The sequence below is a fragment of the Osmia lignaria genome, chromosome 1, assembly GCF_051020975.1.
Source record: "Osmia lignaria lignaria isolate PbOS001 chromosome 1, iyOsmLign1, whole genome shotgun sequence".
Taxonomy (NCBI): Eukaryota; Metazoa; Arthropoda; class Insecta; order Hymenoptera; family Megachilidae; genus Osmia; species Osmia lignaria.
Genome location: NC_135032.1, coordinates 10,641,992 through 10,657,480, shown reverse-complemented (window position 1 = coordinate 10,657,480; position 15,489 = coordinate 10,641,992). Strand labels below are relative to the sequence as shown.

Sequence of the window (15,489 nt, the reverse complement as noted above, 5' to 3'; positions counted from 1 at the left end):
GTGTCCCGATGTCGTGGGATATTAGAAATATCAAGGGAAGAGGGGTGGCGGCTACGTTGGAGGGTGGAAGTAAAAAGGGGAAGCAGAGTGCGGGGAGGGGGATGAAACCAGGGGTCTGGTGGCGAAACGTGACGCAGTTATCCGGCGTTATTGGCAGTTCTCTCTCGTTCAATAACAGGTACACGTAAAGAGAAAATACTCCGGTTGAAATTTATAGAGGGCGTAGGGTGAGCTGAGCGGAGAGAGAAAGGAAAAAAAATGACCCGTGACTCTGGTGACCGGGAACAATGAACGGAAACAGGAAGAGAAAGACAGAGGATGGTTTTCTAGGGCGAAACGATTCGTGGTAATTAACACAACCGGACCGACGATATACGATTTTACTTCCGCGTCGTTACAACGTCAGCGAGGTCGAAACCTTTGAGCCACCGTGTTCCACCCTCTCCTCTCTACCCTTTTGCCGATTCGTTTACCTCTACCAGTCCCACCGGTTAATTGTTGATAATTCGCGATGCGTGCGATCGGCGAATCCGGCCGCGTTCAACAGATTAACGAACGCATTGTTCCCTCGGATGCGTGTTGCCGGATTTTCTTTTGAATTTTCCCTGATCATTCGCTCGATTGTGCTCCCATTTTGCTATTGATGGCTCGTTTCAAACGGACGAAACGAAGGGGTTGATTAGGAGCCTTGTTTTGATAAATGAAAAGAATTAGCCAAGGCTAATTACTAATTACTAAATTAATTTGATTTTTCTAAGATTTAAATTTTAATTCAATATCCTAGCGATCGAACCATTGATTTTCAATCCCTTTTACCTCATCTTCGAACCGCGGACATGGTTAAGATTTCGATTTCCGGTCTCGGACGTCTCGGATGGACGGATAAGAAACGACAAACGGACATCGTTTAACCCGAATAGATAAAAGAAAGGTTATGCGTGCGGTCGCGTTCGCGGTTACGTTTCACCGTAGAAAGATTCGTGTACATAACGAGGACGAGGTTTACGAGGCTGTTCAGGGGGTTGTAATTCAATTTAATGCCGGGATCGCAGACTCACCGTCCGACCGGTTCACGGAAGATTCCGGCTGCGAATTACGGGTCACGAAGCAGGATACGGTGAGAGATTCTTTCTGAAAGCGGCATCACTCCACCCGCTTGTTCAGCCCGCCCTCCTCTTTACCAAAGAAATCCCGGCAGGGGTTCCCTTGGAACTCTCGCGAGGATTTTTATTGCGTAGTAACGTCGCTCGTTGATTTAAGCGTTCTCGGCTTTCAGTTCCGTTCAAACGGCGCGAGATCAGCGAAGAAGATTCTAGCTGGAGAAATTTGTGTTCACGTCTCTTCGCCTTTATCTAAATACAGAAAAGTCTGCCACGAATTCGAGCGATTGAGAATTGAAAATTTCATAACGTTCCCTGGAACTGTATCGAACAGTCCAAAGTACTCTATTTATTTAGAAATCAAAGTGCTCGAGAAACGAGGCGGTTCCAAATTCGACGTCCAAACAAAGGCTAATCAAAGGAGACCACCTCTCGGCACGACGCGAATCAAGTGTCCTGTTAGCCTCCGGTCTGCGTTCGAGTTAGCACGCTCGTAGGTGCGAATTAGTCTTTCGAATCAATCGTTTAAACATCGACGCGGCGAGTTTCGTGAAAACACAACGGGACAGATTATTCGCACACGGTCAACAGTAGGATGGAATCGTGGTTACGCAAGCCTCCGTCGGTTCGTCGTACCAACCCCACACGTGGCAATCGTTTGCTTCGGGCAACTTCCGTTTCCTTGTCGGCTCATCGGGAATCGCAGTTGGCGTTTCTGCGGCTTGCCCGTCGCTTCAGGCTTGAAAACTCGCTCCGATGACTGGGACGATCGTCTTGCTGGTGGTGTTGCTCGTTTGCCCGTCGCGACATCCGGCGCAGAGCCTCGAGGACCGCGGCAGCGACGATTCCGTAGGGAACAATGGGACCGAGCTGGTGAAAAGTCACTCTAGACGAGCCAGAACACTCGTTTTCCCTGATCCCGTCCAGCTTCTGGTACGTAAAACCGCAGATTCTGCTCGATCGAGCTAATGACCCGTTTCTATGGCCAATGTATAGTCGTTCAAGTAACAGCTATCAGTTTCCGTTTCTTCTGCCTCGAGGGGAATTTAAAATCGGTACTAGAGAACTGGTGTGATCTTGTCTTTTCTTTACACATTGAGTGCCAAGCTGATTTTCGTATAAATACCCCTAGGTGCCAACAGAAAATATTTTTTTATATTTTTTATATTTCGTTATAAAGCACCTTATATGATAATAATTAACTATTAAAAAAAGTATTATATAAAATTTTAGTTATTCAAAAAGAGACAAATTATCATTTAAAAAAAAAAAAAAAAAAAAAAAATGGGAACCAAGGATTTGAACCGAGGACCTTTAGATTGCGAGTCATGTGTTTAACCACGGAACGGATCCATGACTCGCAATCTCAAGGTCCTCGGTTCAAATCCTTGGTTTCCAAAAATTTTTTTTTTTTTTTTTATGATAATTTTTATGTAATAGTTATTCAAAAAGAGACAAATTATCATTAAAAAGAAAAAGAATGTTACATGGTGGTACGCGATTAATAACCGAGCAAGGCTGCGCTAAAAATGTATAACGTATTTCGATTCCCATCTTCCGGTCTGATATCGCGGTACACATTCCACCTGACCTTTCAGGGCTCATCCAATTTCTGTGCCAGGTGGATACCTACATATCCTCTGTCTCTGTGTACGTTGCTTGGCTGCGTGGAAACCATCGTATATACATATTCATGCACACGTAGGCGAACGGCATCGCGGCATGGGCGAGTGTATGAATTTTCGATAAAACCGCGAATTTCCACGGAGAATCGTTTCGAGCCGCACGCGTCTGGGGAGGACAGTTTAACGAGATCCGCGGAGGGTTCGGGTTAAAGCGTTTTTGCATCGAAACCCGGCTGGTTGCCAATCGAGATCGATACACTTCAAAGAGCAACGATACGCTGCTCTGATCCTGGCTACTCGCGCTAATTGCACCCCACCCCCGGGGGGTGAAAGTGTGTGCCTGATTTACAGAACGTTTCCTGCTGTTTCGAAATTCCTCAGATGTTGATTTTAAAAATTTTGGACGATGTTTTTACTTGCAACAAATTTCATTTATTATTTGAGCAATATTTTTCTGTTTCAAGTAGTTATAAAAATTCAAGCGTCATTCGCGCACGAGTGTTAACGCTGTCGGGAAATTCTTGAGCTCGAGGAATTCTTTCGACGTTTTTCGATGCGTTTCGCGCTAGAGTTTACAGTTTTACGAGCGAAGCTAAAGTTTCTCTTTCGATTATGTCCACGGTAACATCGTGGAGATACATGGAACAGCGGTTACTCGATTCGTTTCCAGCTAGGGAACACACTCCGATGGACGAGATACACCAGTGGATTTTAACTCGATCTCGTCTGAGTTCATCCAATTTCCTCCTCGGGCTCGTTTCATCCCCTTCCCTCCATGAATAACCGCCATAACAACGACTTTTCTGATCGAATCGCGTCCTGGCCTGGTCACTTCGTAACGACCGATTCCGTGGAAGGCTTCGTGCAGCAAGAAAACTAATTTTCTTTTCTTTCGCAGCTGATCTTCGGCCTGGGGACACCGTTGCAGTTGAATTACGAGAACGTGATCGTCGGTATATTCGCTAAATACGTGTACAATTTGCCGACCAATGCGACGGATTTCACCATGCCCGGTGTCTATTACTCCCGAAGCCAGAAGAGCAGATGGAACGTCTACAAGATGCTGGAGAAAGCAGCGGGGATGTATGGATTCGGTGGGAAAGCGTGTCTGTTGAAGGCCATCTGCGAGGCAGCGTCGGTTCCCTTTGACAGCACCCACAGTTTACTGGGACAATTGTTGCAGGTATTCTTCAAGTAAGTAATCTTTCCGTTGAACACGATCGCGACGAGGTTCAATGGAAAGCTGCAAGTTTTATCGGGTAGCTCCCTCTGCAACGCTAACGCGAAACTTTCGACCTGGCTCACGTGTAACCACACCTAAACCCCACCCGATCCACGCCCCAAATCCTAGAGAATATAAAGTACCGTGCTACGTGACACTCTAAAAAGTCTTTAAAATAGAGGAAACCGCAATATCGGCTATAATTTTTATTTTATCTTCATATTTATCGATATTACCTTGGCTACATCTTTGGCCTCTGAACTTTCCATAAAACTACATCGTATATAAAATAAAATAAAGTTAGGAACAGGGTGTTTCATTTTATAATAATTAACAGCTTCGAAATTGTTGGAACTTTCCACTGGAGTTTTCTTCAAAGTACTACGAATTTCAAGGGACAGTCTTCTTTCTTTCTCCCCCCCCCCCCCCCCCCCCCCCCCGGCATAGGGGTAAAATTTCGTCAATTTATCGTCGTTTTTTTCACCCTCAACTTCAGAAACCCTAGCCATCGCGCTAAGCATCAAGCACATAAATTCCGTCGGTATCCGTGGAGTTTGAAAATTATTCTCCGAACAGAAAGGGGGTTGCGAGGGTGAAACTTTTCAGCAACAGCGTTAAAAGCCAAGTTACGATCACGTAACTGTACAACCGGTCGATTAGTCGGGTGGGCGTTAATGTCGAAGGATTAACCAGTGTCCGCATAATTCGAGACTAATTAACGAGGCTGCCGACTAGCAGGATAACTCGAGAATTATCGATCCCTCCTCTTCTCGCCTCCGCTTTTTTCCTTCTCCAGAGAAAAAAAGAACATCCTCTCGCTCCCGATATCTCGTCGCGAGGATCGCAATCTTTCAGCGAGAATTCGAACGCGAATTCGTTGGAATTCCAGGCCTTCCAGCACCGACGAGCAATACGAGGAGTACGAAGACCAGGAATATCGGGCGGCCGAACGTTTGGGCGAGCAAATGTCGGCGGAAAACTGCCACGCCCTTTATCCGGAATGCCGACGAAGTATCCTCGATGTGTTCTCCATGGTCACCGTATGAATACCAAAACACCAGCACGACGACGACGACGACGACGATGGGATACTGGCTGAGATTTCAGTCTCTGGTTAGATTAGAGTGGGATGAGGTTTGTTCGATTGATTGAAACTTTGGTTACATTCTGTGGAGCGTGTAAACGGATGAAACAGAGAGATGTACATTGATAGATATTTATCGAGCTTCTGGTGGAGTTTCTGGTTGAAATACTTCGCCGCGAGTGATTATTGCTTATCAGACTTTTCAAGGGTGGAAAAGAAATTTTCGTTAATTTCAATTACGATCAAGTAGGTTTAATTGTCTTGGGTTCTTGGATAATTCGTGTACAGGCAAGTATATTTATCTGTTTAGAAATAATTTTACTATATTTATGTGTTAAGATGTTGTATAAATAAATAAAATTAAGCGATTGCATCGTTATTGTATCGAGTTTCAGATCTATAAATTTTCAATGCGGATATCAATCAAAGTCAGAAGAGAATAGGTACGATCAAGTATTCGAAACATAACAATGGAAGAACGTATCTGAAGGATTTCTAGCAGTCAGTGTATTGTAGAGGAACGATTCTTCCGACAAGTTGAATCCCCTGGCGGGCCAGTTTGAACGCTTGATTATCTTCAAACGATGCCGAAAATTCATCCCTTCGAACCGAGCGTCGTTTCTCAAGGTGTCAGACGGCCGTGAAAGCATTTCTTAAACGGCAGCTTCTACGGCGAAGCATTCCGTTGCACGGTGGCGGAGTTTCATTTTCCTAAAAGTACCCGCAGCAATCGTCGAGTTTCGCCCCGGCAGTTGGGTTGGAATCTGAAATTAAAGAATCTTCAACGTTCGCCGGTAGTTGCTTCGTTTCAAACGAACCCCCGGCTATCATGCCAGTAGCCTCGATTACAATTCTCGGAGCTGCTGAAAGATCAAGTTGTCTCGTTTTAAATAAGAAATTTCGTTATTCAAGTGAACCTTTAGCAGAGAATTTTACTCCACGTTATCATGAGAATTCTTATTTAACTTTCTCACTGATTGACTAACCGGTTAGAAATTCAATTAACCGAGAAGAAAAGTGAATCCTTTGATAATTCGAAGCAAACCGGATCGTTTGATCCTAAAATCAGTTGGGGGTGGCTCGAATAATACCCCTAAAAATTAGCCTACGCAAGTTGACCGGAAATTCGTTATTCACCGCTTACCATTCGTAGAATTCGCAAATGCTCGACGAGTCAAAGAATTCGTTCGTCCACGGAAGTGCAAATGGTGAAAGATCGAAAAGCAAAAGCGATCGAAACCGTCTACTTGTATGTAAATTTCAAAGAAAAGCTCCTTCAACACCTGGAATCGAAACCCTTTACCTGGCTGCCTAAAAGGGAAGTTAGACCTAAATGAAAAATCTAAACGTGCTTGAAATTTCGTTCGTTGATCCTTATTGATTCCCATCGATTCTCGACGGCTAAAAGGCACGCCCGAGGAAATTCCATCGTGGCTGGACGGCGAACAGGTTGCAAAACGATAATAGCCGGTGTAACAGCACTTTAAAAAGCGTGGTCCATTATCGCGTGGGGTGAGCCAAGTACGTGTAACGCTTAAAAGCTCGAAGGGAAATGTGTCGGAGAGAGAAAGAGAGTGAAATCATTTACATAGCATGCATATAATACCGGAAGGAAAGAGGAAAACAAAAGAAAAGGGATTACATCCTGAGCGGAGACAAAACGTTTACCTTCGTTAACGAGAATTACACGGCATCAAATTCTTAATAATTATCGCTGAAAATAAAATTAATGAAATTATTTTCCGCGTCGTTCACGATAAGGGGTTAAAAATTGTCAAATAACAATTTCCAATTAAAATTAATTCCCCAATTTAATAGCTCCACTGCGAGTCTTTATTACAGCTCTTTCTAACAGTGAAAGGGTTAATGAAGATTCGATGTACCTCGTACGTTTGATAAAGAGGAACCGATATAACGGTGTCGAGGATGATAAAGGGCACGGTAAAACTGAAAATAAGTCTAAACCACGATGGTTGTAGCCTCTGTTCATTGCTATTCCGGTCTGCTACGAAGCCACGATAGCGCGAACGATTCCGCGAGACGTGTTCCTTCTACTGTATTTTCATTCGAGCTCTTCAGAAGCAACGGCAGAAAGTAACGACGCAGGAATGAAGGGTGAAAAAAGGGTGGTTTGAAAGAGGAGAAAATGGCCAACCCTTCGCGAAGGACGCTTTGGATTCTCCGCCAGACTACGAGATATCTCTCTGCTTCGTGAAAAGATACGTTCACCCCTTTTTCATCTCTCTCTCTTTTGGTTCCTTCTTTTCTTTCTTTTTTTTTTTTTTTTATTTCAGTCAAATCTAGTTCGTGGATCACACGAAATGAGAATGAACGGGCTTCCCAAAGAAGATACGTTTGGCCGCGTTTCCCGCGTCATTTTTTCGACCCGACTATTATAAATTTTCGTTTCGTTCGACTCAGGGAAAATCTGCTTTCGCCGGCGTTCTTTCGCATCCTTTGTGAACCGGATCTTTATGGACGGTAAAACGGTAATATTTTTTCAGACCCTACGGGCTATCGTCCTCCGTCCTGTTTATAAAAACGCGGGAAACATTGTTGTCGATGATCTCTTAAATAAGAATAAGATGCGGGAAAGGATTCGCGTAAGCAAAGTGAAGTATCGTTGTAATTTTATTTCAAATTTATTAATTACGACGTTTAACCTTTGATATTGATACCCGTGAATAAAATAAACTTGAACATCATACGACAAATGATGTTTCACGGTAAGGACCCTTTCACACCATAAATTAGGATATATAGCTTCACCATAAACAAGCACCCTCATAAATTAGTTCTGAAACGCTTGAAACTTCACCCTCGTTTATTCGTGCCATTTTTCAGCCATCATTTTTTTAAATAATATTTGAAAATGAAATTTTAGGATAGTTTATTTTGGTAGAATTTTCATAGGTAAGGAGATGAAAGGAAGAATCAAAGAATTTCGTGAACATCGTTCTTCGTCCAAAATATTCAACGACCGCGATGGAAATGCAATGGAAGAGGGAGACGAAGGGTGACGGTATCGAGAAAGCGATGTCCTTCGATCGAACAAGGGTCTATCGGAACGACCCTCTAGGCAGCAAGCCATCGTAATTTACGAGCAGACCCTGAAGGAACGTCTTCTGCCGGGTGCAGCGTAATCGGATCACGTCGTGGCGCGTCTCTAAAATTCAGGACCTTCAAAATGTCTCTTTCTTGTCCTCCTCCAATTACCGTCCGGGGAGATTTTCAGTTTCTTCCATCGAAACCTCTTTGCATCTCGCGCGCTTCCGAAAATCTTTCTCTTCCGAAGGTACCACTTTGAACCACTGCGAACGTTTTAACTTTGATTCTACTGAAACAATGAAAAATTATTCCTACGAACACTTGGAGGAAATTTTTCAGCGAATGAAAAACTATCACCATCTATTCGCGGGGAAGAAAATAAAAAACGTACGAAAGTGGCCATTTTCGTAATTCTAAAGTGGAGGGAAGAAGGATAAACGGCATACGGTTGCCATTTTTCCTCTGACATCGACGTATTACTTCCGGCGTAAGTATCGCTTTTATCGCGCCCGTCATTATGATCCTTTACGAGTCAGGTGAACGTAAAAAACGCAAACTCGTCGCGTTGTCCCGATGGAGAAAAAAAAAAGCTGGCAAAATGCGTGCTTTTCAGGAAACGCGTCGACTGCGAGAGGCCACCACGTATCGATCCTTTCCGGAAATGGACCTCGCCTAAAAATCCCGCGGCCCTTTTGAAATTCTTCCCTCTGCCTATTGTTCGTTTCCGTCTCTCGGCCTCCTTTTTCTTCACCACCTCGTCCCCGCTCGTTTTTCACCTCTTTCCTTCGCTACGTTGAAACGTTCACACTCGATCCACGACTGTCGGAATTCGGAGGACGAATTAAATCTGACTCGCAGCTCGCTGAATTTTAATCTCGTCGAGGAACGAAAGCACGATCCGAGATCGTTGCTACGAGTTAAACGAACCGTTGCTTGTTCATCTCGTTTCGGACGGTTGTTTTGTTCGACGCTTCCTTCGTTGTTTCGATATCCAATTGTTTTGTTCGGCTTCTAATCTCTGCAAGTGGAATTGGACATTTTCACAGTGATTCGATTCACTTCGGATCTATTTAAAGGGAACGGGGATTGAAATTGACGTTCAGTATTGGAGAAAATTGAATATCGAAGAATATTAGGTTATTATGGAACATTGAAATTCTAGTGTGATTTGATGACACAAAAGTATTTCAAAATAACACTTGTGATATATTAAATCAAAGCTTAAAGGGTAATGATCAATATTCTTAACAGAAATAGAATAATTTAATAATGAATCCATTGATCTTCAATTTAATGTACCTTTAACTTCCAAACATTGCTATTTCAAAATGTATAAACATATTCATGAATAATTTATACAATTATTTTTATTAGACTTTAAGCTTTAATTTGATGTATCATAAGTGCTATTTTACAATACTTTTATGTCATCAAATTTTATTTAGAACAGTCCAACATTTTCGTTAGATCTATTCGTTAGGTTTTTTATTTTTTTATTAATTCGTTTAACATTTTTCAACATCGAATGTTCTAAGAGAGAAGTCCTTTCAGATCCGCGTATCCTCGAACGAGATTTTAATTCAACTTCGCTCGTTAATCGGGCGGCGCGTTGGAAACGGAATTAATTAAAGCTGCTTAACGGGCAAGGCCGGGCAATTATTGGATTTACAACGCTATCAGTGGCAAGAGTTAAGCTGATACGCCGATGAATCGAGCCTCGGTTTTCCAAGCAACCGTTGAATGCCTTGATAAAACGCGTTCGTATCGGTGTTGACCCTTTGTTCGAAGGGTGGACATTTTTTTTCGAAGAAACATAATTCAAATTCTCACGCGTTCATTGACAAACTAGATTATTTTCATTTTTATAAAAATTTCATTATTCCGTTTAATCGTTGCCTCATTATCTCGAGCATTGATTATCATTTATTCAGCAGAATTTAATTTCAATTTTTATTTATCAATAATTACACCCTACGTAGGCGTGATTCGGATAATACCGCCGAAATTGGCCGACGATTCGTCTCCAGGGACGGTTGTAAAATGTTTTCATCGGGCAATTTTGCATTGCAAACGCTCGTCGAACGCAAACATCGTTCTGTCTCCCGCCACAAACTCCGCTGCTCATTATCGTGTCGTCACAAACTGGTCGTGTTCGTTCACGAGGAAGGGACCACTCGCAGCTAGTTCGTTGACCAACGATTCAAAATCAGCCTCCAAATTATACCGGCGAAATAATTCGCTGAAATTTTTCCAAATCTTCATTGGCGACATGTTGATAATTGCGATTTTATCCTCCTCCCTCTGGGCCGGTGATTGTACTCTTCTGTACCCTGCGAAATCAGTATTCCAGGTAACTATATCGTCTGAAATCATTTTTGAAATCTTTTTTCTTATCCACGACACGGTATTCGCAGCTTTCTGAAAATTGAAAAAGATTGCTTTTAAATAAACCAATCTATATGAGCTATAAAATTACACCATTACCTTGAAATATTTTATTTTAATTATATTTAATTATACAGAATATTTTTGTTTAATTTTTGAATATGTTACGGTAAATTGTAAGGCGGTATGCATTAAGAATTTCTTGCGCGTTTTATTACGAGGTTACCCAGAAATCTTTTTCAATTCCATGACTGTAGAATTCCCAGAAAGAGCGAACCATTCTCAGGAAATTCCTTTCAGACGTTTCAAGTCAAGATTCTCTTCTACTTTTACACTCGTTTCCGTCTCCTTTGCATAGTTCTGCTTTCCAGACATTTTCCCTTAAAGATGCACTGTTTCCTTGGAGAATAGCATCTTGTGTAACGGGAAATTGGGGAAAAATTTATCTACTTATGGGATAGTTTATTACGAGTCACGCTCACATCATTTACTTCATCGGAAGTTGATCGATCGACTTTTTTCTTTGACGTTCTTTCGCTAGAATCTACAATTTTCCTCCTCAAACCTTAGGAGTAGAATTTTTCTTTGGTCGAATTTTCATTTTTAAAGTAGAAATTATGTTTTTGGAACAACTTGGTAGATAAAGGCTTGCACATGAAATTATTTGTTGGACACTCTCTGTTTTATTCGTCATAAAAAATGAAATTCTAAATATTAGCGAATATCAGAGCATAAAAAAGTTAGAAAGTCTCGGGAACGCAACGACCCCTTCCTAAATACGCGTCAAACTTTTCCAACGACTTCGAACCAGAATCCAGAACCGTTCACCTTCGTCCCCGGATAAATTCTCTCCTTTTTTTTTCTCTCTCTCTCTCTCTCTCTCTCTCTCGTCTCCTCTCACGACTCGGAAAGTTTGTTTCGTTGGAGAAACGATCGTTCCCCGTCTCTCATACGGCGTCCGTTTGTTCCATTTTCCAGTTCACGACCGGCATATCGGTTCCGGTTTCCATGAACAAAAGAGGCAGCGTGGTTTTCTCGGCCGCATTCCAATTCAATTATAAACTTCCGTCGAACTTGTCGGAGCTCGAGCCTACGATAATGCCAGCCAGGCAGACGAGGGATCTCAGTCTACAGGACACTTATGAGTCCATCGAAAATTTATTCGAACGGTGAGTATTCTTTTTTTCTCACAATTTGTAAAAAAATATATTATTGCTATTCAGTGGAATCGTGCAATGTAATTTTTCTTAGGGGTGCTATTCAATTTTTTTTTATTTAAAATGATGGGATGTTGAAATATGGAAATTTTACAGTTCCAATATTTTTAAAAGATAAGTTCTGAAATTTTGAAGAAATCAGTAATGGAAAATATAAAATTTGGAAATTATACTAGCAATTGTTCCCAATTGGACCAGAGTTGACCGAAATCTGAACGAAGAATATCCACGGGTTCCAGCCCATTGAATCAGCTAACGATCCATTTAATGGGACACCGTGTCTCCCCACGTCAGCCACGAATCAACCCCGACACTTTCTTAACTTCCTGGCAACCTTTCGGAAGCGGACTTGTTCCCTTGTTACGTACGCTTTACTCCATCTCTCGGTCTGTACCTCGAGCTGCTAAAGTAATTGCCTTATGTCGCAATTAATTTACGTTCAGGTTCCCGTCTTTACCTTACCTCATCCCCGAGCCCTTTGATCTTGAGGCCGTTACACTCGCTTAGTCTCTCAGCAAGAATGTCCTTTGTTAACCGAGAGAGCAATTGTCTTGGAAACTAAGATCGCCATGGAATGACGATAAGTAGCGGGAAATTATGACGGTATCATTTGAACTTCATAGCGTTTCAGATTTTATAGGAAAAATTTCATTGAAGGCTTTCATTTCCATGTTTCACAGGAATTACAAATTTTATGATATATTAATAAATTAATAATTCGATATATCTACTATAATAATTATGGTAATGGATCCATGGGTGCAGGTGTCAAATTTGGAACGATCGAACTATGTTAATAATTTGAATATTCAAAGTGTTTAAATTTTGGATTACATGGAATATTTGATGTTTGGATTTCAAATTATACCAAATATTTAATAATGAAAAATTCAACGGATGCTGCACTTAGTAATTATTGTCACACGCTGCAGCGCACACTGTAGTTTTTACTGTGCCAATCAAAGCGTAAACTGGCTAAGTGGACAAAATCGACATTCGTTATCGATGGAAAGCTCGAAACCTTTTTTTTTTTTTCGTTCTACCTTTTGCCCTGTCGTGCGTAAAAAGCTTAAAATTGCCTTGAAAACCGACGAAACGTTTGTCTGTCGGTTCATAAAACGCGTTTCGAGGCCTGGTTTTCCGTTTGTTTCGAGTAATCAGCGGCCCATTGTGCGCTCTATCGGCGGTAAACACGGACGTGGCGGATGATCCTCTACTAGAAAATGGAATTTCATTAAACGTCCCCGGGAACGATCACAGCCAATTCCGGTGTCCAGTTAATTACGAATTTATTCGTTCTCTCCTAGTCATGTTTACCAATTTATCCGGTAATTCACGATGGTAACGCGGCTGTGTCAATTTTTCCTAATACCGTTGCTAATTTTAGAAAAATTTAAGAATATTGGTGTCATAGGATTTCCATGTTCCATAAAGCTATTATAACTTTAGGATTTCAGGAATTTGAGAATTTAGGAACTTTGAATTTTATAATTTTTGTATTCTTCAATTTTAACCCAAACCCACCCTGTTCCCCGCTTATATTATTAATAATAAAACTTTTTGAATTAAAGCAATCCGCTAATTAGCGGATCGAATTATAATCCAATTATTATACGATTCCGGTGATTAGCAAAATATTATCATTCAGGAACGATAACGTTAAATAGCATCAAGCAATCTGGTATTCTCAAAGGAAATATTCATCTAGAAATGCTTGATCCAGGACGCCTTATACGAAGCTGTTCTAATTCGAACGAGCCGGTATATCGGGGCGCAAGCGTTCAATCTAATTTCCATGTTTCCTCGAGCAGTAGATAATTTCATTGAAGGTAACCGAGGAACGAGAGCGTCGGAAACGAAGAATAATGAATTTCTCGGTTCTAGAAGCGAACGAAGGAATAGAGGACGCGTTTAAAAATTCTCTTTCACCAGTTTAGAGGACCAATATCATCTCGCGGTTGCACGACTCAAGGATCTCTCCTGCTTCCTGATGAAATTACCTCCGTGGGAACCGTTCGAAATGCTAAGAAGCGAGCAACGAAGAGGACGTAGAAGGATCCATAAGCTTTAGGGTGGTTTGAAAATTAAAATTGAACGTTCGGTGTTTATAGGTATGGCTGGCAGGACGGGAGGAGGTGTCTTTTAAGGACCATTTGCGAGCTCGCCGAGACACCATTTGGCAGGACACGACGGGACGTCCTCGAGGAGGTGATTCACTTAATTTTAACGTAAGTTCGTTGCGACGAATCGCGCGCTTTCAGCCATCTAACACACTATGCCGTGCCGCGCCCGGTACCCGAAACGAAATTCATTTCTTGAGGAGCTTCCGGTTAATGAATTCCGTTGGAAGTCCCTAATGGCTGGTCCTGCTAGCTCGCGATAAAATAGGGCGACAGTGCGGTGTAACGAGGCACGTATACGCCAAGATAACGCGATAAATCAACCTGATATTTTGTGAATCTCAAAAAGCTTCGTAGATTTAATGCTTTAATACGAAACAGTATTATAATTTCTTCACTTTGATCGATGATCGCGCGTGTACTGAGAAGATGGCACAAAGGCGAGTGCAATAATGGTAATCTAAAAGGGATGGAGCAACGAACGAGGATAGCCAGCGACTAGAATAACGAACAGAGATTTAATTAACGATCGATCGGTAGAAAGGGTTAGAAGTATCCGTAGAACGATCGGGTGGCTAGAAAACTAGTCACGAATTTGCTATTCCAAAAGCGGCGCCGTGTACTCGAAGGAAATTGCTGGCGATCCGGTAGCGGTCCTCTAATTGCGACCAACTTAGGCGCTTGCATTAAGCTTTTAATGAAAGGTGTTTCGCTTTGCTTTCCCCGTTGTATCGTCTTCTTTGTGTACACGTGTCACTAGGAAATTTCTAGTCAATTTCATTTTCCTATCCTTTACAACTTTGCAGACAGGTATTAAATAAAGACTTGATAAAGATACCAATGATAGAGTGATCGAGAAAAATTAGAAAACGCATTTCCATTCGATTGCCCCCGGTTGGGGTTAAACGCGTTGACAGTAGAAAGCAATCGCAATTTCTTCTACCTTAACACGTTCCCTGCGCGCTCATTTTGGAAACGTGGAATTTCTCGATCAGGCCGACGGAGGACTTGCCACGAACGGCTAATTCCACTCACCAGAGCGTCGACCAATTGTATCAGGAAGCGGAGCGATTGGGAAGATCTGGCGGTGACTGCATCCTGGCCTATCCCGATTGCATCGAGTCACCTTTGGAAACGTTTACGGAAATCGCCTTCCCTTAGGAGATGCTACGTTTAAACGTTCACTCAACTTTCATCACTTCGTTTTTTGTAACGCCTCGTAACAGACTATTAAATTACTTGAAAAATTATTTCTAACATTGTTGAAGAATATTTCTAGGGAAGTTCTAATGAAATTTAGTAATAGACTGTTTTATCAAACTTCCATGTCAGGCATATCGGAGTTGATTCGCGAGGGTTAAGGAAATGCACGATGCAGCAGCTTGGTCATAAAAGAATTTATTATGGAGGAGGTTTGACAGCGACGAGGACAGCAAGGAAGTAAGGTGCTAAGTAAATTTCGCTGTAGCAGCTCCCACGTTGTCCTAGAAACCCCCATGTTCACCTACTACCCCTTTCCCTTTGAATTATTCCTCAGGAAAAAGTCTCCTACAATTCATACATCGACTATCACTTAACAAAAGTATTATGTTTTATTGTATAATTGAACATCGGTAGGAATAAGGAACGAGTAGTCTGCATTGCGTTAAGTGATAACAGTGATCGAGACGGCAATCAAGATCGACAGG

The 15,489-nt window shown here is 41.9% G+C and overlaps 1 protein-coding gene across 3 annotated transcripts; it reads left to right on the top strand.

The window, feature by feature from the left end:
• Window positions 1–94: 94 nt before the first annotated feature.
• LOC117606171 (uncharacterized) lies at window positions 95–14,979 on the top strand. 3 transcript variants are annotated; one of them, XR_004581912.2, is made up of 4 exons: window positions 95–2,033; window positions 3,624–3,919; window positions 4,837–5,081; window positions 11,443–11,569. XR_004581912.2 is itself a non-coding variant. In XM_034328284.2 (4 exons), the coding sequence occupies exons 1-4, from the start codon at window positions 4,968–4,970 to the stop codon at window positions 14,960–14,962; spliced, it is 588 nt and encodes a 195-aa protein (XP_034184175.1). In that variant the 5' UTR covers window positions 4,843–4,967; the 3' UTR covers window positions 14,963–14,979. The 3 variants fall into 3 exon arrangements, 2 of the variants coding, with proteins under 2 accessions (XP_034184175.1, XP_034184176.1); XM_034328284.2 differs by lacking the exons at window positions 95–2,033; window positions 3,624–3,919 and adding exons at window positions 13,793–13,909; window positions 14,797–14,979 and having other exon boundaries at window positions 4,843–5,081; window positions 11,443–11,633; XM_034328285.2 differs by lacking the exons at window positions 95–2,033; window positions 3,624–3,919; window positions 4,837–5,081 and adding exons at window positions 9,702–10,429; window positions 13,793–13,909; window positions 14,797–14,979 and having other exon boundaries at window positions 11,443–11,633.
• The last annotated feature ends 510 nt before the right edge of the window (window positions 14,980–15,489 follow it).

Excerpts from the sequence above, each read along its gene's own strand:
- LOC117606171 (XM_034328284.2), top strand. The coding sequence starts at position 4,968 with ATGTGTTCTCCATGGTCACCGTATGAATACCAAAACACCAGCACGACG. Across the intron at positions 5,082-11,442 it reads TTAGATTAGAGTGGGATGAG|TTCACGACCGGCATATCGGT; the intron begins GTTTGTTCGATT and ends TCCATTTTCCAG. Across the intron at positions 11,634-13,792 it reads ATCGAAAATTTATTCGAACG|GTATGGCTGGCAGGACGGGA; the intron begins GTGAGTATTCTT and ends CGGTGTTTATAG.